Genomic DNA, 23231 nt, shown 5'->3' on the forward strand with positions numbered 1-23231 from the left:
CATCAATTGTAAAAGCTTTTCTGTAATTCACAGAACAAGAATCTATCCAGGCAAAACCCAAACAGCACCCTGATTCCCATAACTTGGCTTCTGTTGCTGGAAAAGGGAAGAATGTTATCCAGGGGATGTCTGGTTTTCATTTTTCTGCCCCAGGGAACAAACTTCTGTGATTCATTTGCTTAGGAGAGCAGCAGTACATAGAATGCAATAATCACACCGCCTGTTCACCTTTAAATATTCAGAAGTATGACTTGCCAAACCAGAGCTAAGAACTAGAACAACACAGAGAGCTATTATGCAGTGCAACTCCTTCAGGTGCTACAAAGCATTCTTTTGAAATATTATCCAGTTGTTTCAGATGTTCCTTTTTCTGAATGGAAATAGTGGAAGGTTTTTAAAAAAATGCAACTTAACTCTTAATTCAGTACCTCACCTTCATTTTATTTTCCACCTCCCCTCTGGTGATTGTTTCTAGGTTGGTGTACAGGTCAGCTATGAAGACCTGTGCAATGGGGAGCAGTGGAATGTCTGCAAGGCCTATGCAACGTTTGTGGCACAAGGCAAGCCGTCTGCTAAGGTAGGCAAAGAGAGTTAAAATCTTTAGTTTAGGCATTGGGGGAAAAATACCACTGCTGCTCCATCCCTTCAACTCCCTTTGCCCCTTGAGATTTGCTTTATAGAGACTACCCTGTGCATTTAGAGAATGTATAAAGACTCTTGTTGATTGCTTTAGCTATGTTATCATGGTCCTTAACAACTATTTATAAAAATTATGTGTTTGTGTTTATACAGTATGTTGCTGGCGCAGCTCTGCTGAGGTCTAATTTGTAATGTTGAGACTAGGAGAAAAATAAAGATTATTTTAATTCAATCATAACTTATTAGCTGGTCTAGAGTTCTGCAATACAGTAGTACCTCTGGTTGCGAACGGGATCCGTTCCGGAGCCCCGTTTGCAACATGAGCAGAACGCAACCCGCGTCTGCGCAGACCGCGATTTGCTGCTTCTGCGTGTGATGTCATTCTGAGTGTCTGTGCATGCGCAAGCGCCAAAACCCGGAAGTAACGGAATGGGTCGCCGTGGAACACAACTTGAAAATACGTAACCTGAACCGAACGTAGCGAGGTATGACTGTACACAAATGGGATAGCATTGCGTGGTTTTTAATACAAATTGGGGCACACAGATATAAATACAGATAGCTTTCGTGGTGACTTGTACTCCTCCTTCCGGCAATTCCTGCAGCCAAGCTGGTGCCAAACATATTGCTCTGCTTTTTGGACCACATCAGTGAGGCCAAGGGGAGGTTCTTGTCCTCTGGGCAGCCCAGGACCTCCATACATACTGCCCAGGCTTGCACCCTGGAGAGGTAACTTTGGTGCTACTAACGCAGTAGTTTGACTTCACCCTTAGAGGCACACTCCATTGCCAAGAATGATGACATGATTGGCTTTGTGGCATACAAAACTTTGGCTGATTGTGCAGTGGATGAAAGTTATATGAAGGTTACAGTTCTCTGCACACTTGCAAGGATTGAACGTGCTGGACTTCTGCGAAAGCATCCCCAGGACCATGGTGTAAATCTGGGGTTGGAAGCCACAGGCACCTCTGTTTGACCTCTGGGACTCTCCTCAGACTGCACACCTCACTGAATCTGCCCCGCATTCTCCTTGAGTGCTTTTGCCTGGTCAGAATGTGGATAATGCCTCTTGCTTGCCTGTATCGATTAAAATAGAAAGCTTGTTGCATGCCTGTAATGTAGCCTACTGTACAAAGGTGTTTGAAAAACAAGGCCATGGCGCCATTTGTTGTGAACTGCAAGGCCTTCCTTGACATGTGCACACACTTCCGTCAAAGTGAACAACACATTTATTGTTTTACGCTAGAACTATGCAGACTACAGAGAATATCTGCATCAAAATAGGTAAAATGTGGTTTGGTAATGCTTTGGGCAATCACGGGTATGTCCTGAACTTTTTCGTTCAGCAAGTTTCCAAAGCTAGTAGAACTCCCTCCGAAATGATTTTTGTATTGCCCCATCTCTACAGGCTTTTAAAGGGGCCGATGAAAAACTCACTTGTTCCGGTTCCCCTTTCCTTAAAAGGATTTAGAATGCTGCTTTCCCAGAAACTGTTTAAAGGTTGTTTTATTTAATTATAATGGTGTGATGGTGGCCTGTGAATTGTTTTCGAGTGACTGTTGTTGTAAATTGGGGCTGTCATTGACATACTGTATTAAATATTATTTTATGGTGGTTTTATGTCAACCGCATTGTGAGGTCTGTGCCCGAAGAGGCAGCTGAGAAATACTTCCTTAGCTTCTAGATTTAAAATAAATGGAAGGTCATTGCTGAACTACTTTCTCAGAACGCGGAAAATCTCAGGTCAGGATGCTTAACACCGGCAAAGGCTCTCTACTGAAAGGTACATTTTATGCTGTTTTTCCATAATACACTTAGATCAAGTTAAAGCCCCTGGTTCCTCAAACCGAAGAGGAGAAGATTGAGTACAGCGTTGCAGCTGAACGCCGCCGCATGCGACTGGCCCACACAGAGACCATCAAAGACCTTGTTACTAACAGCCCTGTCCAGTCCGGTACAGAAATCCCCAGGCTCCTTTCAGGTACTTTTTGCTGACGGGCAGCACTTGTCTAGTACATCAATCCTGCCACAGGGTTGGAAACAACAAAGTGTGCTCACAAGCAGGAAAAGGGAACCATCAGCAACTGAACATTGAGAGTTAAAGCTAGCCCTGTATCTGGAGAGCGTGACACTACCTATAATTGTGGGGTGGCCACCACAGAATATAGAAGCAGATGTTTATGTAGTAGATGGATTCCTCACACTTTGCCAGGCAGCATTGTCTCTAGCAGTCACCTGGTGCATGAAGCAGTATGTACCTTTGACCACATGTTTGCATAGCCAGCTACAGCTTCCTACCAGATAGATATACATGGATGTATTTCTTTTTCAAATTACAGTGTTTGCATGATGTGCATTGGGGTTTCCCACAGCGATATTTATGTAAGGTATTCTCACGCATAGAAGAGAGAAGGTGATTGGGTTTTGCTAAAGATGTAATCTTCAGCTGCAGTCAGCCTTGCTTTCTGTGTTGTCCTTGCATTTAGAGCAGCAGCTGTATTTCCTAGCGGATAGGGATACTTGGAGGTTTTGCCAGAAGATATCCTCATGGGTGGCATAGTGGAAGAAGCTACTGCTAGCATATTGCTGGCCTGTTGTTAAATCCCTAAGGGTCACAATTGCTGCAGAGAAGGTGCTAAGCTGTCTATGCCATGCTGTTTAAGGAGGCACAACAGTGGTGCCAGTGGTTGTCAGTTAGGGGCTTCACCTTTTGTAGACCTTACCTTAATCATCACTACCTTTTAAAAAAAAGTCACTAAACCCCTAACAAAGAAATAAGCACTTTGAATTACTACAGATGGAACCTAATGGAACAGGAGTGAAGTATAAAGCTTGGGCGTGAACAGAAGTAGAGATGAGAATGAGCCCTGGTTTGTTGCCTAGAGAAGAAGAAATTGGCAAGCTTGACACCATGCACTTTTGAAAGAGATGGTGTAGAGCAGGCAATGGGGCTCATGGGTCCTTGATTTTAATTATTGGTTGCATTTATATCCCACCTTTTTCTCCAGGGAGCTCAAGTGGCTCTCCCTCATCCCAATTAATCCCTACAACAACCCTGTGAATTAGGTTAATAATAATAATAATAATAATAATAATAATAATTTATTATTTATACCCCGCCCATCTGGCTGGGTTTCCCCAGCCACTCTGGGCTGCTTCCAAAAGAATATTAAAATACTATGATACATCAAACATTAAAAGCTTCCCTAAACAGGGCTGCCTTCAGATGTCTTCTAAAAGTCTGGTAGTTGTTGTTCTCTTTGACATCTGGTGGGAGGGCGTTCCACGGGGAGGGCGCCACTACCGAGAAGGCCCTCTGCAGAGGCAGAGATGCAGTGAGCTTCATGGCCAAATGGGGATTTGAACCCTGGTCTCCCAGTTTCTAACACTTTTAACCACTGTATTACACTTGCTGCCACTTGTTTCCTAGCTCCTGGTATCTGCATTCCTACCAGTTTATTCATTTAGACACATCCCAGTTTATCACAAATGCTGACTGTCCATGGCTTCCTAGGGTTGTATGCTGTAATCAGGAACCATTGTGTCCTTCTTGTGCCGGATAATTCTGCAGCAGTTCCTGCCCACTTCCCTGCCAGACTGTGGCTCTGGAAAGGGTGTGGGGATTCAACCCTGAGAAGATTGTTCCTCTCCAGACACCTCTCTGATAAAATTGTGTCCTTTTTTTTCTTACCAGAGTTTGAGAACAGAGAGTGTGGCATGATGGTACCTGCAGAAAAGACCAGAGTGGAAAGTGTGGAACTCATCCTGCCCCCACATGCCAACCACCAGGGGAACACATTTGGAGGACAGATCATGGCCTGGATGGAAAATGTGGCCACAATAGCGGCAAGGTGGTCTACTTGGTTTGGGGGGGAAGAACTAGGCAGGATGGTGCTACCTGGCTGTTTAAGTTTGGACCCTGCAACTCCTACTTTGTGCATGGTTAGGACTGGCCTCCATATGAAGAGATGTGTTTGTCACTATGACGTCTACTCTTTTCATTGGAGTACTTCTGTTCCATCATTTACTAATAACAGAGGTGTTATTGCTTCCATAGTTGTAAAACTGTCCTTCAGGAATCATTGAAAGCATTGCTCTCTAACACCTATTTAGTTACCTACTTACCAAAATTTAGCAATGTTTCTTGATGACCATAGGAAGCTGCCTTATGCCGAATCAGACTATTGCTCCAACCCTAGCCCAATATTGTCACTACATTGACTGGCAGCATCTCCCCAAGATTTCAGAATGGGCATCTCCTAGTCGTACCTGGCAACGCAGGGATTGTACCTGGCACCTTCTGGGTGCAGACAATTGCTCTGCACTGGAGCTACAGCCCTTGCCCATTGGCAAATGTTTAGCTCCTTTCCATAGAACTTCTGACTAGGCCTGCACAGCACCATAACACACATTATAGCCAGTTATAGCAACATCCTGGTTTCAAAGGGTATGGACGAGGCATCCTAATGGTTTAGACATCCTGGGTGGTAGTTAACTAAGTTTTACTGAGAGAAGACCCGTTGACATTAATGAACCTAACTTAGTCATATTCATTCATTTCAGCAGGTCTGTTCTGCGTAAAACGTAGTAGAATGCCATCCCATATCTTTCTCTGGTACTGCAGAAGCCAAGCAGGACTTATTTTAACTGCTGTCCCACAAGACAGAGATTCCTCATTGAAACAAGTTCCACTGGTTCAGATAGACTAAAAGAAAACAGTCCCCCTCAAGAGTGCTGGATTAAACCATGTGGAGACTCCTAGGCAGCTGAAATCTTGGGGTCCCTTGCAAATTATCTTCTAAAGCTGAGAAAGCTTGATTGTAATTTTCATTCAAGATCAGTATTATTTTGATCCATTTTTAGTGGGACCCCTAAAGATGTGGGGCTCGTAGGTTGGTGCCTACTCTGCCTATTTACATTTCTACTTCCGAAAGTAAATTCTATGAGTTGTTGCTCTAGTGAGGAGAACATATACACTGCCTTATATCAAGTCAGACTATTGGTTTGTCCAGCTCAGTATCATCTATACTGATTGGCCCTGGATCTTCAGGGCCTCAGAGAGGAGTCTTTCCCAGCCCTGCCTAGAGATTCCAGGGGTTGAACTTGGGGCCTTTTGCATTCAGATTGCATGCTGGATTGTGGCCCTGCCCAAATATTTCCCTGGCTGCTGCAGAAAGGCATCTCTCTTTATGCACTTCACTCTGGCTGAGGCTGGTGTGCCTAACCTTTGCCTTCTCCCCATAATTAAGCAGATGCACTGCATCTCTCTTCACCGGGAACAGTTTGTTGTAGCACTGGTAGCCTTCCTTGTGTAATTGTTTAGGGTCCAAAGCTTTGAGCAGTGCCAAAGATCGCCCTTCCCTGTTAGCAGAGACAAGCTAGCTGCTTTCCTGTAGGTGACACAGTGACACTTAATTCTGGGGATCTGGATGACATAAGTTTGTGAAGAAGAGAGATGAAGGGAAACTTACCGTATTTTTCGCACTATAGGACGCACTTTTTCCCCTCCAAAAATGAAGGGGAAATGTGTGTGCGTCCTATGGTGCGAATGCAGGCTTTTGCTGAAGCCTGGAGAGCGAGAGGGGTCTGTGCGCACCGACCCCTCTCAGTCTCCAGGCTTCAGGAAGCTATCCCAAGTCTTGCAAGCCCGGTGGGATGTCCTGCGGGCTCGCAAGGCTTGCGGGCAGCAGCCTGCACCCAAAAGCTGGGGACAGCGGGGAGGTGCAGAGCCGCCATCCCGCGATTCCCCGACCTGATCTGGAGGTTGTGGGGATGGTGGGGGGGAGAAGCAGGCTTGCTTCTCCCACCCCCAGCCTCCAGATCAGGTCGTGGAATAGCGGGATGGCAGAGCGCTGCCATCCCGCGATTCCCCGACCTGATCTGGAGGTTGTGGAGATGGTGGGGGGGAGAAGCAGGCTTGCTTCTCCCACCCCCAGCCTCCAGATCAGGTCGTGGAATAGCGGGATGGCAGAGCGCTGCCATCCCGCGATTCCCCGACCTGATCTGGAGGTTGTGGGGATGGTGGGGGGGGAGAAGCAGGCTTGCTTCTCCCACCCCCAGCCTCCAGATCAGGTCGTGGAATAGCGGGATGGCAGAGCGCTGCCATCCCGCGATTCCCCGACCTGATCTGGAGGTTGTGGGGATGGTGGGGGGGGGGAGAAGCAGGCTTGCTTCTCCCACCCCCAGCCTCCAGATCAGGTCGTGGAATAGCGGGATGGCAGAGCGCTGCCATCCCGCGATTCCCCGACCTGATCTGGAGGTTGTGGGGATGGTGGGGGGGGAGAAGCAGGCTTGCTTCTCCCACCCCCAGCCTCCAGATCAGGTCGTGGAATAGCGGGATGGCGGAGCGCTGCCATCCCGCGATTCCCCGACCTGATCTGGAGGTTGTGGGGATGGTGGGGGGGAGAAGCAGGCTTGCTTCTCCCACCCCCAGCCTCCAGATCAGGTCGCGGAATAGCGCGCCATTCCCGCTGTCCCCCGACTTGGTTTGGAGGCTGGCGGAAGGCTTCCTCCTCCCCCAGCCCCGCAAGCTCCCAGAGCGATGCCAAAGCTGCGCGTAGCTTCGGCATGGCTCTGAGTCCTGTTCTGGGGGAGGGGGAAGCTCGGGCTTCCCCGCCCCAGCCCCGCGCCTGGGGGGGGATAAATTTTTTTCCCCTTTATTTCCCCCCCCCCCCAAATCTAGGTGCGTCCTATGGACCGGTGCGTCCAATAGTCCGAAAAATACGGTAAATTGGGCACTTCCCAAGCTTCCCAAACTCCCTCATTTTTAGGGACTCCCTGTGTATTCATGGATTGAGAAAGAGCTTCTCCACAGCAACGAGCCAGAGGGAAAATAAGGTCACATCCACACTGCACATTTAAAGTGCATGGCTTCCTGGGTACTATCGTATACCCCTCACAGAGCTACAATTCCCAGCACCCTTTGCAAACTATGGTTTCCAGGTGTCTTTGGAGGAAGCTATGCACTTTAAAATGTATGGTGTGGGCTTGACCGTTGCTGGATAGCCTAGGTCTGACTCTCGCTGTGTCATGGTAAAAATGTGTTGTTTTGTGAATGGAGAACTGATCATATCTCTTGTGTGAGAGTACAGCTTACCCATTACTAGTTGGAAGTAGTATTTGGATATTTTGTCCTGCAGAAGAATACTGGTTTCGATTTTTCAGTGCTCATAATATACTCTCTCTTTCCTAGCCGATTGTGCCACGCTCACCCCACCCTGAAGACAATCGAAATGTTCCATTTCAGGGGACCATCTCAGGTGGGGGACCGCCTCCTGTTCAAGGCCATTGTCAACAATGCATTCAAGAACAGGTATTGCCTTTCAGAAAACTTACTTCACTTGTATAAATTAGACCATTTTATGATCCACTAGAACAAATGCAAAGTCATTGAACAGGAAGATGACAGATTGAAGCTTTTGGTGTTTTATTTTCTTTTACTTTCCCCCTCTATGTAGCACATAAGAGATTTCACCAATGAGATCTAAAAGTTGTCAGTTACTAACATCTTCCGAATGAATCAAAAGACAGAGCTTAACTCGTCTGTGAATAAATAAAAACAGCACTTTTTTTTGGGGGGGGACTGCCTATTTAAAATCAATTTGGATAAATTCACAAGTCCAAAAGAAGTGGAGTTAACAAAAAGGCCCTTTAAATAAAAAATGGAATCTATTCCTGCTTGTCACAGTTCTACATATACTTTGATCTGTGCCAGCTAAAAAATAAATGTCTTGTTCTTAATTTCAGCATGGAGGTTGGGGTGTGTGTAGAGGCTTATCGACATGAAATGGAAGTCAGCCGAAGACACATCAACAGTGCCTTCATGACCTTTGTGGTATTGAATGATGAGGGTCAGCCACGCACACTTCCAATGCTGAAACCAGAGCCTGGGGTAAGAAGCAGCAATGGCTTTGAGAGTGATGGATTGTGGTCCTGAATCAAATTTGGTAACCCTGCATGAACTCACTCAGCTGCACACTGTAGCATGTTAGCCATGCAAAACCAGCTTTCTCCTTGGGGAAACAGCGAAAATTTGTTTTGTGTCAGCTTAGAAGTAAGAAGAAATCTCTTAAGGAAGGTGTGCAATAGCACGAGGACCACCATTTATTATTAGTATTATTTATATAGCGCCATTCAAGGCCAGATGGTCAGTGGTCACACATCAATTGGACGCACGCAAAATGGTTGCATGGGGGGGGGGAGAATATCATTCCTTCTATATCTTATGTTCAGGCATTAGTACCACTGCTTGTGTAGTCAAAATGACACATCTCACACAGAAGAGGGAAATATTGAGAGGGAACCCCAGGGTTTGCAAAATATATATATTAAGGCAACTTTTTAGACTACACCAGGGTGCGGGGAAGAGACACTTAAAAAGTCTAATTAACTGACTGGAGCATTCTGTGCTGCAACTTTTTTTGCAGATACCAGTTCACGGTGTTGATCCTATTTGTCCGTGGATCCAGCCGTAGTGGTGATCTTTTCTGGCCCATAATTTTTTACTGCAGGAAAAGCAGGGCAACCTAAACGCTTTTGAGTTAAACTCTTAACATCTGGCCCATCTATTTAGTTTAAAGCCTCGCTTTGTTTGTTCCTATGCATGCTTCATATGTCTTCCAAAAGTCATCCATCCATTTTATTTCCCTTTAACAGGATGGAGAAAGACGATTCAAAGAAGCTAGCGCTAGGAAAAAAATCAGACTGGACAGGTAAGTGAAAAAGTATTATTCTGGCAACTTCCTAGCATCGCTCTCTCCATAACTAGGACCATATGTGATTCCTCCTCCCTCTTGGTACATTCCTGCAGTAGAATTGTATTCATATGTTGTAGACTGAAACAATTACGTGTCAGCAGGTCTTCCTGCACATGGGGCCCCTGGATTTGATCCACAGGTAGTGTTTCTGCTCTTCTCCATGGCTCAGCAAAGTGCCCATGGTGGCGTTCTTGGAAACAGCAGAGGTAGCAGCTACCAAATGGAGATGATTTTGAGGGGAAGGAGGTAGGAGTGAGGATGAGGTGTTTCTTGTGAATTTATCTAAATTGACTTTAAATAGGCCATTTCCAAAAAACAAAAGACAGAGTTAAGCTCTGTCTTTTGACTCATTCTGATGATGTCAGTAACGGACAACTTTTAGATCTCACTGGCGAAATCTCTTATGTGCATTCAGAACAGCGTGCCTGGGTTTCTCTCCTATTTCCTTCCTAGGAAGGGACACATACTTTGCACATGCTCAGACACACACTTCTTTTTTTGTAATTATTTCACATTCTAAGGTTGAACTTTGGCCTTGCAAATAGGTTGACATTAAACCTTTGGAATAGGAGGATGGTGGGTTGAACAGCACTGCCTGGCCGGAATGCAGTCATGGCATAACTGGAAATGAGGCAAGGCACACGGACTCCATTTCTTCAGCGCTGGAGTTTTTTATGGGCACTGCTGGTTTGATCGCAAGCCTGTTTCCACAATGAAGGAGGATACAAATTCGCTTTTTAATTTTTTTTGCAAGTGTTAAGATCCTTCAGAATCTATATTCTGTGCTGATTACTAAATTTGATGCAAAATACGCTTGCTGAAAATGTAGGGAAGGAAAGGCAATCGCAAGAATTTCACTGGCCCATATCTGGCCCATTGTGTTCTGGTAGCAAAATTTGTCAGAAAGGTAAAAACTTGGTAGGAACGAAAGTGTTAAGTTTTCATGGAAGAAAGGGAAAGCTGGGAAAAGTGACCAGCAAAGCTCAGAGAAATGTCCCCCCCCCCCCATTCTCAGTCGGTTCCTTTCTTCTAAAGCCAGTCCTATTTATAAAACAAACCCTCGCCCAGCTCTTTGTTTTCATTCTGATTCTAGTTTTGCCTTGCGGTGACATCAGAGCCCCTTCCAGTTTGCCTCCTGTTATGTCACTAAAACCTCATAGCGTATTTATAGCCTTGTTCTTTGGTTGTCTCTAATTCATAATTTATTGCAGAACACAGACTGAGACCGCATGCATTATCCTTAAGGCCACAGTTCTCGGAGCATTAACACCAGATCAATGCGCTCTCTTGAGAGCAGCGAAAGACGGCAGGGAAGAATAAGGCAGGCTGCCAGAGCATCATGAGCAGTGCTTAGAATGCTCTGACTTAGGGGTCCGTGGCACCTTCCTTGCTCAGGAGTCCCCTCTTTTCTGGCATCTCGGTGGTTTGGCCATTTGTCTCTGTCATTCTCATGTGCCTGCTAGTGAACCGCAGCTACATCATCCTATCAGGAGAGCGCAGCAGGCAGAGCAGTCAAATAATCTACAGCATAACTTTATTTATCCTAATCATTGGGGGGATATACAAAATGCTTGGCTGAGCAGCAGTGCCGATTACTGCAAAGCCTACTTAGAATGAAATACACTTCTGTGGTGGGGAGAAGAGTCAGTTCAGGATAGCCTCAGGTTTAAATATGCCACAACTTCACGAGGTAACTGGTGAGTAGCTGTGGTCTCTGGTGTCTGCCTGTCTCCTTTGTTTCTCTGGCCCATCTTTTTTAGGACCCACCTTATTTCTGTGATTGCAAGTTGTTTTAAATTGTTTTTACCATTTTACTTTAACCTGCACTGGGACCTTGGGGTGTAGGACAGGTCACAAATTTTCACAATAGTAACCTTTACTCTTCTAAAGCTTTTCTAAAATCTTTATTAGGGGGAAATGTTTTTTTTTTAAAAGCTAATAAAACTTTCTGCATATGCATACTTAAGAGATGCTCAACTCAAAGATGCATTGTACCTTGCAAAAAAACTTTAATTTGAAAACAGTATTAAAATAAAGTTTGTGTTGCCCTCCACCCTTGTGTGAAAAAACCCCCTACAAGTCAAGGAACTAAGAACTAATTTTTCATTGGGGGGGCGCTGTAGCTTAATAGTAAATAATCTATTTTACATGCAGAAGGTACCATATTCAGTTCTCCAGCTTCTTCGTGCTGGGAAGGTTCCCTGCCTAAAATCCTGGATGACTTGCTGCTATTTAGTATAAACAATACTGAGCTGGATAGACCATTGGTCTGACTCTCTATAAGGCAGCTTCCGATGTTTCTGTGTACTGGTGTAGAGACTGAGGCCTGTGGCTTCTGCATCCTTGCTGGTAGCTTAGCTCTCAATATCCTGCCACACAGAACTCTCCTGCAATCTGTTCTTTTCTGTCATTCTAGACAGAGCACATACACAGGGACCACAGAAGCCCCACACCTCACCTCAGACCTGCCTGCTGCCTGCTAGTAGGGGTTCAGAAGTGCATGTGTAATCCTCACCATCAAGGCAATGACCAGATTGTCACTTGGAGGGCCTCCTTGTGTCGTCTGTGGTGGATACAGAGAAAGTTGAATAAGTCCTGATTTCTGTTATGGGGCTGCTTCACGTTCGATATTTCTTTTACCCACAAAGAGCCTTCTTCTGGGGAAAGCATTTGTAGTACACTTGAAAACCACACGGGGGCCTGTTTTGCTGTGATTACAATATATTTGGAAGCCACAGAAGCTCAATAAGGCACTTGTGCAACTTTCACCCTCCCAGGAGTGCATATATCCCTCCCTCCCACTGCCCCCTCACCCTGGTCGGGGCTTACCATAACCCTATCTTGCAGCTGGTGGGTTGCTAAGCAAAGTTTTGGCCCACACCAATGCATGACATCAGCCTAGCCACCTAGCTATGGTGTCTGAGTGGAAGGGAAGGTGCTTCAGCATAAAGCACATTCGGGAGAAATGGTCTCTGCCACTACAAACAGCTTTTAGATTGTGCTTCCTTTACTCTTAAAACATCTGCTCTGTTTGCATGTGTGCGTGAGTGAGAGACTGCAAACATACTTCAGCTTGGAGGTACCATTTCCCTCTCTTTTCAGTACAGCTGCAGGAGGATCAGGTTGGTGCATGCTGAATTGAGGTGCCCTCAGTCAGGGAGGAGAACCTGTAGCCCTCCAAATGCTGCTGGACTACAACTCCCATCCAACAGCATACAGAGAGCCACAGCTTCCCCATCCTGTCTCTAAGCGATTTAAAAGGGGTTGTTCAGATTTGTGTCCCAAGATCATGATTTTACTTCATCTTGCGTTAGGGCTGGTCTTGCAAGCTGCAAATCCAGGGAATTTATTAGAAGTATTTATTTATTTTTAAAACTCCTAAACACACACACACAGAGCATTATTTGATACGAAACACAGAATAGAACTGTAATGGAAGGCTTGCAATCTAAATAGTAATGTCTGTAACTTACTATATATTATATGACCAAATATTCTGTTTATGATGCTGGGGCTCCATGGGTGCCTTTTAATATGGGGGAGAAAGGAATATGAGCAAATTCCTTTTCTCGAGAACTGATGTGCAAGTGTGCATTTTGTGTATGTACCTGAATCTCCTTGTTCCACAAAACCTGTGGACTTTGTTCTGCCTGATCTCCTCTTCCTAAGAACTTTAAAATGTCTGGTCTAAGTCACATGGCTTGCCAAGGCGAGACCGTTTATTATTGGGTACTTTGGACCACTTTACCTTGGCTCTGTCACCTTGAAGGTCATAGATCAGTTGTTATCAGTCAGATCTCTCCTCCTTCTCATTTCCTTATCTTAGGTCCTGATAATGAGATTGTATGGGAGTGATACAGTTGAGCAAAGAACAAGAGCATCTTGTGACTGCCAGTGGCCTGCTGTTAGCACTAAGCAATTTTTCTGTCACTTGAGTCCAAGGCTACTGCTGGTTCTATAGCCGAAATGCACTCTACCAAGCCAAGTCACGCACACCATACTAACCAGTTTCCATTTCCTCAAGCCCCTACATTAAATCCCATTACATTTCACCTGTGTGCAGCAAATCCTCTCTGAAAATAGACCCAAATTTAATAGCAGCGTCTAAATTTGAGAGATGCTGTATCCTGTGCAAGGTTTTATTTTAGTGCAATTAGGTGATACTTCTGACTTTAACCCTGCAACTAGGGAAAAGGAATCTAGGGCACTCTGTGTTGGGGGATGTGGCAGGAAGTTGCATAAGTAGTTATTCGCAAGTGGGCCTCTTGATCCACATATGAAAGAAGTCAATACCTGTGATTGTGGTGTGTTAGAGCGAACCTGAATGTGATTTTCTCGAGGTGTTTGCCTGCCTTCACTCCCTAGCACCAGCAAAAGGCCAGAATGAACCAAGACAGATTTTGCCAAAAATGATTGCAAGCAAAGGAATTCACTTAACTGAAAAACAAACCCAAAACTATACCTTGAATACACAATGTGCCCTACAGTAGAGATAAAAGGTATCCCAGATCCTAACTAGCACAGTGTTCCCTAACACATCTATAATCTCATACTTGCTCTCAGCTGGGGAGTATTTACCAGTCTTTGATTTGTTCCCTTTTGACGGGCCTGAGAATAATTTGAAAAAGGATTTTTGCTGCAGCAAGAATACTATTAGCCCAGCGATGGAAGCAAGAAGAACTACCAACAAAAGAAGAGTGCAAGATGAAACTGATGGACTATGCCGAGTTGGCAAAATTAACTGGGAAAATTTGGAACCAGCAAGACCAGACTTTCCTGAAAGACTGGAAGAAATTTATGATATATTTGAAAGACAATTGTAATCAATTGACATCGCTTGTAGGGTTGCAAGAAGTTTTGTAAGGAGAACTATATGAATTATTGCGAAAAAGGACTAATAATAAGGAATAATACTTGTGTACAAAAAGAGAGAGATGTTGACACCACTATCTTGTGTAACTAGCTTGCTCTAGAGTGCCTCGATTAAACTGGCAGTCAGGTATTCTCCTCCTCATATGATGAGGAAAGTGGGGGTGAACTCCTCTGTGTGTCCCTGTGCCTGCCCTTGCTGTCCTCCAGGTGCAGGAACTTGCTGCACCTGTGGAGGCTTCCTGTGCAATTTAGAGTCCTGATCATGCAGAGAGGCACCATGAGTGCAACAGGCTCCTGCTGCAGTCAGTTTGCTCTCCCAGTGTGCAGAGAAAAGTGGGTATGCGGCGCTTTGTGAGCCAGCCACCCTTCCTGCTCTTCCTCATGTGATTCTAATCACACGTGGAAATTGAGGGCCCAGATCCCAGATCTGGTAACATGCCAATCTGATCTGGCTGAAAATGAATGACTCCTGCCTCTGTATCCTATGCAGATTTCCCTAAGGGTATTTAACCTTCATCATTTCTATGTTTCTGTGATGACCATATAGCTAGCTTGCCCAGCGAGTCTCTGTTGAACCAAAAGATTTATTCTCCCTTCTTCTGCACATACCTGGATTCAGTCTGGTGGCTAATTTAAAAGCTATACTTAAAAACAAGACAATGTAAAAACAAGATAACCTATTTCTTTTAGATAATATCTTTGGAAGGTCACTTTCTAGTGCCAATTTTATGAGGAGCGTTTTTTAATTACCTTTTGTTGACAGTCAACATTCAGCGTAACCGATGCATTCTTTTCCTTTTTGCAGAAAATACGTCTTTTCCTGCAAGCATACAGAAGTACCTTTGTCTGTGCCTTGGGATCAAAGCAATAAGGTAAAATAAACGTGGAGGTTGCTTGGTGCTCCACAAGTTGCTAACATCTGCATCTCAGGGGGCCTTTAGACTCCTCCAAAGCAGGAGGGCCACATTCCCCGTGGAGCAGCCTTGCAGGGGCCACATGACAATGGTGGGTGGTGCCAAAAGCAGAAGTGCACAGAGCAACAAATGTGGATTTTACCTTTGTACAGTAGACTAGTTTCTACGCCCACCCATGGGCATAGCCGCATGGGAGCAGCTCCCCCCCATCAAGTAAAACAATAGAGATACTTAACTGACCAATCACATCGGTTATGCCCCCCCAATAAAAGTCCTGCCCTCCCCTAACAAAAATCCTTAGTTATCAGAAAGTTCATTTGATGGGTGTAGAGTGGACAATAACCCCTTCCCCCATCAGTTGATCTGCACAAATCAGCTTGGGGTGTGTGTTGTGAGTCCCATCTGTGTACAAGTGTGGGTGTGCCAATGGGAGGTGCCCATTTTTGGACATACTCGCCATCTGCATACTTCCCTGAGAAGGTTGACCAAGGGGGACTGCTGCCCCCAGGCCCAAAAACTTAACCGTACCTGCCATGGAACTTGTTTGTGCCTCAGATGTCTTAAGGAATAAGGGCTCCCTTGTGGGAGGGAACGAGAAATGCTACTCATGAGCAAAGAAAAAGTTAGGAAGCTTTGTGTGTTGGTTTAGAACGGTAGGAAAGCCCTGCTGGATCAAGCCAGTAGCCCATCTAGTTCATCAACCTGTGGCTAACCAGGTGTTTTGGGGAAGCCCAAAAGCAGGATGTGAGTGCAGTAGTGTCATCCCCACTTGTGATTCATTGGAAATGGCATTCAGAGTCATACTGCCTCTGATATTGGAGGTAACATAGCCCTCGCAACTAGTAGCCATTTTCTACAGGAAGGAGGCTCCATGCTGTTGTCTCAGAATGCAAGCTGGCCTCCAGGTAGCTTCTATATTGGCTTTATAGCCAGACATGACATTTTGCCTGTACCTTGGGAAATTAGATATTTAGAAGCGGACATGTGTCTGTTGCTATGCAATCAGGACAAAACCCACTGAAACCTTGGCTGGTGATTAAAGTTAGAGCATTTGATTTGTTAAACCCATGGTTTACTTTTTGTTTGCTTAAAATATTTACTTATACCTCCTTCAGTCTGACAGCAGGTCTCTTAGGCAGCTGATGCAAGAGAAAAGTAAAACAGAATAAACGCAAGAAAATATCATCACATTCCATGTAAACACTCTTTCTCTCTCCCCCAAAGGCTTTCATAAACTTCTTAATACCTTCAGAAGGCTATTTTGGGCCTTGCTGGGAAGGAATTCCATACCACTGATGGAAGGCCTTCAGCTTATTGCCCTCCTAGCTTGCTTCCAAAGGTGGTGGCAGAGCTTCTGGTGATGACTGAAGATCTGCCTAGGTGTTTAAGGAGATGGACTATTATTTAGAAGGTTCTTATCCTAAGTCACTTCAAGATGACTGCTCAAAACAAATTATGATGAATGCTCAACCAAGTTTGGGGGATGGTTAGGCTATTTATTCAGTTCAGTATTCATTCTGATTTGTTTGTGAGGACATTACATTGTTTTTCCATCACTTGCCTTGTCTCAAAAACAGTCCCAATTTGGGAGAGAAGCAGGTTTGTTGCGCAAGACTTCCAAATAAGCTTTAAAAGTTAAAACCATCAGTGAATTAGGCCTGGAAACCAACTAGGAGCCAGTGAATAAGTTTAAGAACAGTGGAGAGAGTTGCTAAGATGTATTTCGTTATCAAAATGTGAACAGTATTTGGCACCTCTAGAATTCCCCCATTCCTCAACAAAGAAATACACTTGATGGAAAGTAAATCGGACTCTCTTGCCTTAATATATTCTGCAGGTTAAGGGGTGGGAAAGAGGAAGACCCTTTACAATCTTCTTGTGGAAGGAAGTTTTGTTTGAAGTTGTGAATATTTTGACAGGAACTTGGTTATACTAGATGGTATAAAGGAGGCTCCACGAAGTATAGGGGCCATTTGCCAGGGTGGATGGAGGAGCAATTGGAAATGGAAGAGGAAGATGTTTTTATTTTTGCAAGCTTTATTAGTGCAGAGTCCTCACTGACTCCTAGCACTCAACTCCCTGCAACTTCTAAATAAATTATATAAAGTCTGGCTAATTCTGCTAAAAAATTCCAAGATTTCAGAATTGTGAAATCTCTGGGATCAAAACTATTTCATGGAACTCCATGTCAGAAAGAGCATATAAGGCAAAGTTTTAAAGTGGAATGAAGTCCCCATCACTGTCTTTTATTTCTAGAGCAAGCAACATGTACTAGGACCCTCAATACTTTACAATAATAGAGAGAAGTTCACAGCAGTCCCTGCACACCAGTGTGTAATTTAATAAGGATAAGAGGAACAGTGAGAGGAAGAAATGGGAAAAGGTCATGCTGGTGCTGGACACATTACAACTAGAAGCTCTTTTTGATGGGCTATTTTCTTGTGTTTTTTTTAAATGCAGGTTTACCTGAGTTACAACAATGTTACTGCACTGAAGACATTAGTAGCAAAGGCCAACTGGGTGCTTACCTCCGAAAGAGACAAGGTAGCTGACCCCATCCTCAAGCAACTGTTCAGTCTAAAATGCAAAACATGAAGTCAAGTATCCAAGCATCTCATCCCATTGTATCTTTGTTGTGGGAGGAATCATGGTTTTCAGACTGCAAGCACTATTATTTTTGTTCTCGTGAATTGTGTATACAATGAAACTTGTTGGGCTACATTTGCATTGAACTGGAATGTAGATATTTTTTGTTGGAAGTGCCATTTTTGTGGTTTTAATCACCCCTGCCTTCGCTCTCTAAGGTCAAGATGTACACACTGGAAGAGGACAAATTCCTCTCTATCCGAATAGAGATGACCATCTGCATTGATGCAATGCAGGCCTTTCTGCTGCTCTCGGACCTGCGACACAGGCACGAATGGGACAATCATTATGCGTAAGTACTTTGGTGGTTAACAATTGCTTTTTAGTTAGGGATGGTGTCCCCAATTCCCATTCTCATAGTTTAAGAGATCTTTCTGCTCATGCAGTTAAAAACAAACAAACCCAGAAGCTGAGATTCTTGGAACAGTAGATTCTGTGTACTTTCTTTTCTGTGCTCATGTAGAATCTCAGCATAACTCAGATCTGAGGTTATCAAGCTACTCTACCAATGATACTAGACACAGTACCAGGCCTCCTCCTTTATGCCCTCACAACTTTGATCACTCCCAAAAGTTATCCAATTGGCTCTTGTTGCTCTTTATTGTTGCGGTTGCACAAATATAAGAACCTAAGATAAGGTCTCCTGGTCAAAGTTCAGCATCTTGTATCACACAGCGGCCAGCCAGATGCGAAAGGGCAATTGTCATCTCCAGTTGTTCACCTTCTGATTTCCCTTTTTGCAGGAGTTCTGAACTTGTCCAACAAGTTGATAAAGAGGACATGATCTATCATGTTGTTAGCCATACTATGAGCGAGGAAAACAAGCCTCAGGACTTCGTCATCCTCGTGTCACAAAGGAAGCCTTGCAGCAAAGGGTATGTTGCCAAACATCTCTCCCCTGCAACTTCTAGGGCGTCTGTTCCGCTTCAGATATGGTGCACACACATATCTGTAAAGAGACCAGTGCCCAGGTGGCCTTTCAAAATCCCTTCTGCAAACTTCATTTCACCAGTTTTGAACAAAAGCTAAAGGCAAGAGCGAAGCTGGCTGAGGGCAGGTTCAGCCTATTGAGTAAGCAGAACAAGGTTTCTTTGGGGGTTGTTGTGGGCATGGTGAACTTCAAAGCAGAGGGGAAAGTTCAGTGCACTTGTTCTAACTGGGTTTCCTTTCTTTCCAGTGATCCATATGTTGTAGCATTCAGATCTGTCACACTGCCAACACATCCAGCAAAACCAGAGTATACCCGTGGGGAGACCTTGTGTTCTGGCTTCTGTATTTGGCAGGAAACAGATGAGCTCACTAAGGTAGGCATTTAGCTTTCTAAAAGTGCAGCAGAGGAATGAGTGATAGTGGCTCGGTTTGAACATGGATTATGGGGACTGTCCCATGGATCCCCTTTCCCTACTTACGCAATGATTCTGCTCCATTTCCAGGTTTTGGGCACCAGGTGAAAACTTTTCTCTATAACCAGGCTATTGACTGATTAAACAAACTATGGCCCTTTAAATGTGTTTGTGGGGAGTGGGGTTATTGGTTTGCTTTTGTTTTTTATTACGCATTTTGTGTTCTCATTTTGTATTTTTAAGTTGTAAACTGCCCTGTCCAGATGAAGGGTGGTATGCAAATTTAATTATTATTAATAATAATAATTTGCCATTATTTCCAACTAGGGACAAACCATGGTTAGTGCTAAATTCCAAACAATGGTTTCTAAACTCAAAGTGTGGAAGTCAGCACTAACTGTAATCTGCCCAATTTAAGAAACCATGAGAAACTATGGTTAAAGCAACTCGGAAGTAGTGGAGGCTGGAGGCTATAAGCCTCTGTCCTCCAAATTGGTTCAGTTCCCAGGGATGTATTTTATAGCATGAGTTCACCCTATTTGTTCTGAGAGTAGCTTTGTGTACCAGATTACCTTTATAAAGTGTCACAAATCTTTTTTTTCTGATGTTAGAATAGATGCTGTTTGTGAAATATTGAGACTTAGCAAATCACTTGCTGTGAATTCCTTTTGTGTACCATTGGTTAATGCAACACTTTTCTCTATGCAATCACATATACCAATGTATTTGGGAATGGCTGTGCGGAAAAAGAAGTCGGGGACCTGCGTGTGTGCGCCAGCTTTTAGCCTCTGCCCATTTCTAGCTCCAAGGTTTTTCTGGCTGTAGGTTTTTGTGATTTAAAATGGGCACAAACCCTAAAAACAATAGGAGATGCACCACCAGTGTAATGGTTTGGATTGAGTTTGTGGGTTGCTATTCCAGGATTCTTGCAATCATTTCCAGAGATGGCTCAAGATGTTCTGATGCTTAAGGCAGAAAATCCACATGGTGTCTCTCCTGATACATGCACCCACAGATGTATACTAACTAGTTCCTTGTTTGCTGCCCTTCCATGGTACCCTGAAGCCTGCTTTGCATTCCTCTGAATAAACCAATGTCTTGTGCAAGTTAGGAATTAGAACTGAGTTCAAGGAGCCAAAGGTCCTCTGGCATTGCTGTCAACTGTACATTGAGGACGGAAATCCATTATTAGTTTGGGGTCAGTAAACTGAAGCCTTCCCAGGAACTAATTGATAAGATGCTTTTTTTGTTTCCAGGTGTCATATTACCACCAGGCCACTTCAGGTGTTTTGGCCTACATTACAACTAACATTGCTGGCCTCTCTTCAAGCTTCCATTCCACCTTTCAAGCCTGTGAACAGTTTCTCCAGAAAAACAAAGACAATCTCTCGGTTGGGCTTCAGAATCTTTAGTTGTACAGAAACCAGTCATCTTTGTCTGACAATGAGCATTGTTGTAAATATTGAAATGACGGCTCAATGTATGGGATAAAAGGAGAGGAAAGAAACAGGTTTATTCAAATGCACAAATTGCACAGCCCTCACTTGTGGAGGGAAGTCACTTTATTGGCTTATGATCAGAATGAAGATTTTTATGCAGTAGGATTTAATGATCAGTAACTTAGCAATCATGTTTGCACTTCAGGAAGCAACTTGTTCTGATCCGTCCTGGGTTTTACATATCCTTAATTGCACCTGTGTTGGCTTCTGTTGAAGCCTTGTATATATTTGATTGGCAGAGAAATGTGATGTCAAGAAAAACTTGAAAATGGACTGTTTCTTTCTGTGTCCAGAACACTAGGTGGGAGAACAGCTTTCAATTGAAAATCAGTAGCTTAAAAAATGACTTTTCATATAGAGGTGAAATGTTTTTTAAAGTGTTTTTTAATGAATTTCACAAGAATTCAGAACAAATTCATTGCAACAATTGTTCTTCATTGGAAGAATCTACAAACTAATTTTTGAATTGGTGGAGGGCATTCTTAACTACCTACAGTGCACAGCACAATATTAAATCATGTCACATGTTAGCTTTTCTTTAACCATTATTTAGTATCAATGTGTCTTTCTTGAATGTTGGAAGTTTTTTATCATCAGTCTGAGCCTGAGGGAGATTAAATTATTTTGCCCTGGCGGTGCTGTCCTCCTCATGTAAAAAATCATTCAAACTTGCCCTTCTGGTACTTGGAATAAAGGGGGATGAATAATCTATTCTTTGATCCATAAACTAAGTACCTCATTTTCTGTTTTCCTAGGTGGGTATTTTCTCTTACACTTTTGTAGTAAAGTTTGCCAGTTCTGGTTTTGAATCTTTTTGACAGAGCTGTGGGACTTTATTGACATTTCTCTCAATAAAAGAATATTTAAAAAATTAAAAGCTCCTGAGTTTGCATTTATTGGGCACAAACTGGTCAGAGGCTATGGTGGCATGCCTCCATTTTATAATTATATATGTGCATGTTAACAAATTCTCATTTCATGCTCCACAGGGTTTAGCGCTGACACTGTTAAGCACATAACATATATTCCTGGGTTCTGAAGCTGCCCATAACATGGGTGGTATATCAGTGAGGCTGTTAACTCTGGTTAAGGATTGGTTTACATGCTTCAGCAGCAGAGCTGAGAACTGCGGTGGATCTCTTTCTTGTACATGAGATCACACTGTATGGGTAGCAGTTGTGTCCCCCAAGAACCACTGATGTCTGCCAAAGTCAGCCCGCTTCTAGGGTTTTCTTGCTTTGCTGCACATGTATGTCATGCTTCTGCATTCACATTATGCAAGCGTGAAAGCTGAGGTCAAATACAGAATTCAGTACCTTGGGATTAATTTAAAATAAATCAAGTTCCTAGTACTTTAAGGTCCAGAAAGAAGATAAAAACAGGTAAACCAATCAGTGTGAAAGTGAATTGAGCACAACTTGTGATAGAGAATATAAAATTGTTTATTTTCTTCTAAACCTTAACTATCAGCTAAAATGGGACATTTTAAATAAATGTCTAAAGCTACTGACTTTTGTAATGTACAAACCCATTGGTGATGCTCCAGCCATGTCCTCAGAACGTCCACATCCACAGTCTGAGAATGAGTTTAGTTCAACTTCATTCATTTGTCATGTATCTTTTCTGCTAGTTTGAAAGTTGTCTCAGCCAAATGGGATGGCATTTCCAAGCTGTTTACGCAGCAGCACTGTCCAGATGGCAAGAAGCTGAGGATACTATTTGTTGTAGAAGTTGCTTCAGGGACTATGAATTGGTTCCTTTTTTGTGTGTACACATTGACGGAAGTAGCAGAGTTTAAACATATTAGTTGATCTGGTGATATCAGCCTAGGTGCTTGCCACGTTGAACTTCCTGTTGTGCTGAGAACCAAGAACAAGCACACTTGGACCTGAACATCTAGTCCATGCGCTAAACTGCCAATCCAGCTGCAAAACAAAGGAAGTCAACCCGATTCTGGAGCATACCACTGCTGGTGATCTGACTCTGGGCAGGAAAAACTGCAAAGCAAGAAGAGCCTTGCCCAATGCGAGTCTCTGCTGTGTCAAAGGTATTCTGGAGCTCTCCAGTTGGCCAATGAGCCCAGAGAAACGTTACTGGTCTCTGAATTAAATGAAAAACTCGAAACTTTGCTGGATCAGTGCATATCAGATGTATAACAAAGAGCAGGACTTGGATGAGGTTGCCCTGATTCTTGGTGCTTAGTCTCAACTGAAACGACAGGGAGTTGAAATGTTTGTTCATGAAAACAAACACAAATGACTTTTATACTATAAAACAAGTCCTTCATATGTTCTTGGATGGCCCATTGGCCACACGGGCAGGGATGTTGGGAGTTGCAGTCCAACAACACCTAGAGGGCCACAGGTTCCCCTCCCTGGTAGGTAAGGGTCACAGCTCAGTGGCAGAACATCTGATTTGGACGCAGAGGGTTCCAGGTTCTCTTCCTGGCCAGGTAGGGCCTACAGCTCTCAGAAACCCTAGCCAGCATTACCATGGTCAGCCTTAGTCATTTGTTGTCTAAAATGGTTGTTAGAATATGAGTCAGTGCAGGAAACCAGGCAA

General features: G+C 43.9%; 2 protein-coding genes across 9 annotated transcripts in view; one reads left to right on the forward strand and one right to left on the reverse strand.

Annotated features, from left to right (window-relative positions):
* ACOT11 (acyl-CoA thioesterase 11) overlaps positions 1 to 21546 on the forward strand; it is a 61624-nt gene extending 40078 nt beyond the window's left edge. For both annotated transcript variants that reach the window (XM_081195396.1, XM_081195397.1), the window contains 12 exons: positions 476 to 577; positions 2458 to 2620; positions 4334 to 4490; positions 7832 to 7951; positions 8386 to 8530; positions 9295 to 9350; positions 15073 to 15139; positions 17642 to 17725; positions 17986 to 18119; positions 18571 to 18702; positions 19005 to 19131; positions 20427 to 21546. In XM_081195396.1, the coding sequence (XP_081051522.1) occupies positions 476 to 577; positions 2458 to 2620; positions 4334 to 4490; positions 7832 to 7951; positions 8386 to 8530; positions 9295 to 9350; positions 15073 to 15139; positions 17642 to 17725; positions 17986 to 18119; positions 18571 to 18702; positions 19005 to 19131; positions 20427 to 20582 (1443 nt within the window). In that variant the 3' untranslated portion in view covers positions 20583 to 21546. The remainder of the gene's footprint in view (positions 1 to 475; positions 578 to 2457; positions 2621 to 4333; positions 4491 to 7831; positions 7952 to 8385; positions 8531 to 9294; positions 9351 to 15072; positions 15140 to 17641; positions 17726 to 17985; positions 18120 to 18570; positions 18703 to 19004; positions 19132 to 20426) is intronic.
* The window catches only part of FAM151A (family with sequence similarity 151 member A), a 38955-nt gene continuing 36759 nt past the window's right edge, over positions 21036 to 23231 (reverse strand). For 6 of the 7 annotated variants that reach the window (XM_081195434.1, XM_081195437.1, XM_081195435.1 and 3 more), the window contains one exon: positions 21036 to 22877. In XM_081195434.1, coding sequence (XP_081051560.1) covers positions 22804 to 22877 — 74 coding nt within the window. In that variant the 3' untranslated portion in view covers positions 21036 to 22803. The remainder of the gene's footprint in view (positions 22878 to 23231) is intronic. The other variant, XM_081195432.1, reaches the window with a different exon arrangement.

Source organism: Podarcis bocagei (genome assembly GCF_964188305.1).
Source record: "Podarcis bocagei genome assembly, chromosome: 5".
In the NCBI taxonomy this organism is placed as follows: domain Eukaryota; kingdom Metazoa; phylum Chordata; class Lepidosauria; order Squamata; family Lacertidae; genus Podarcis; species Podarcis bocagei.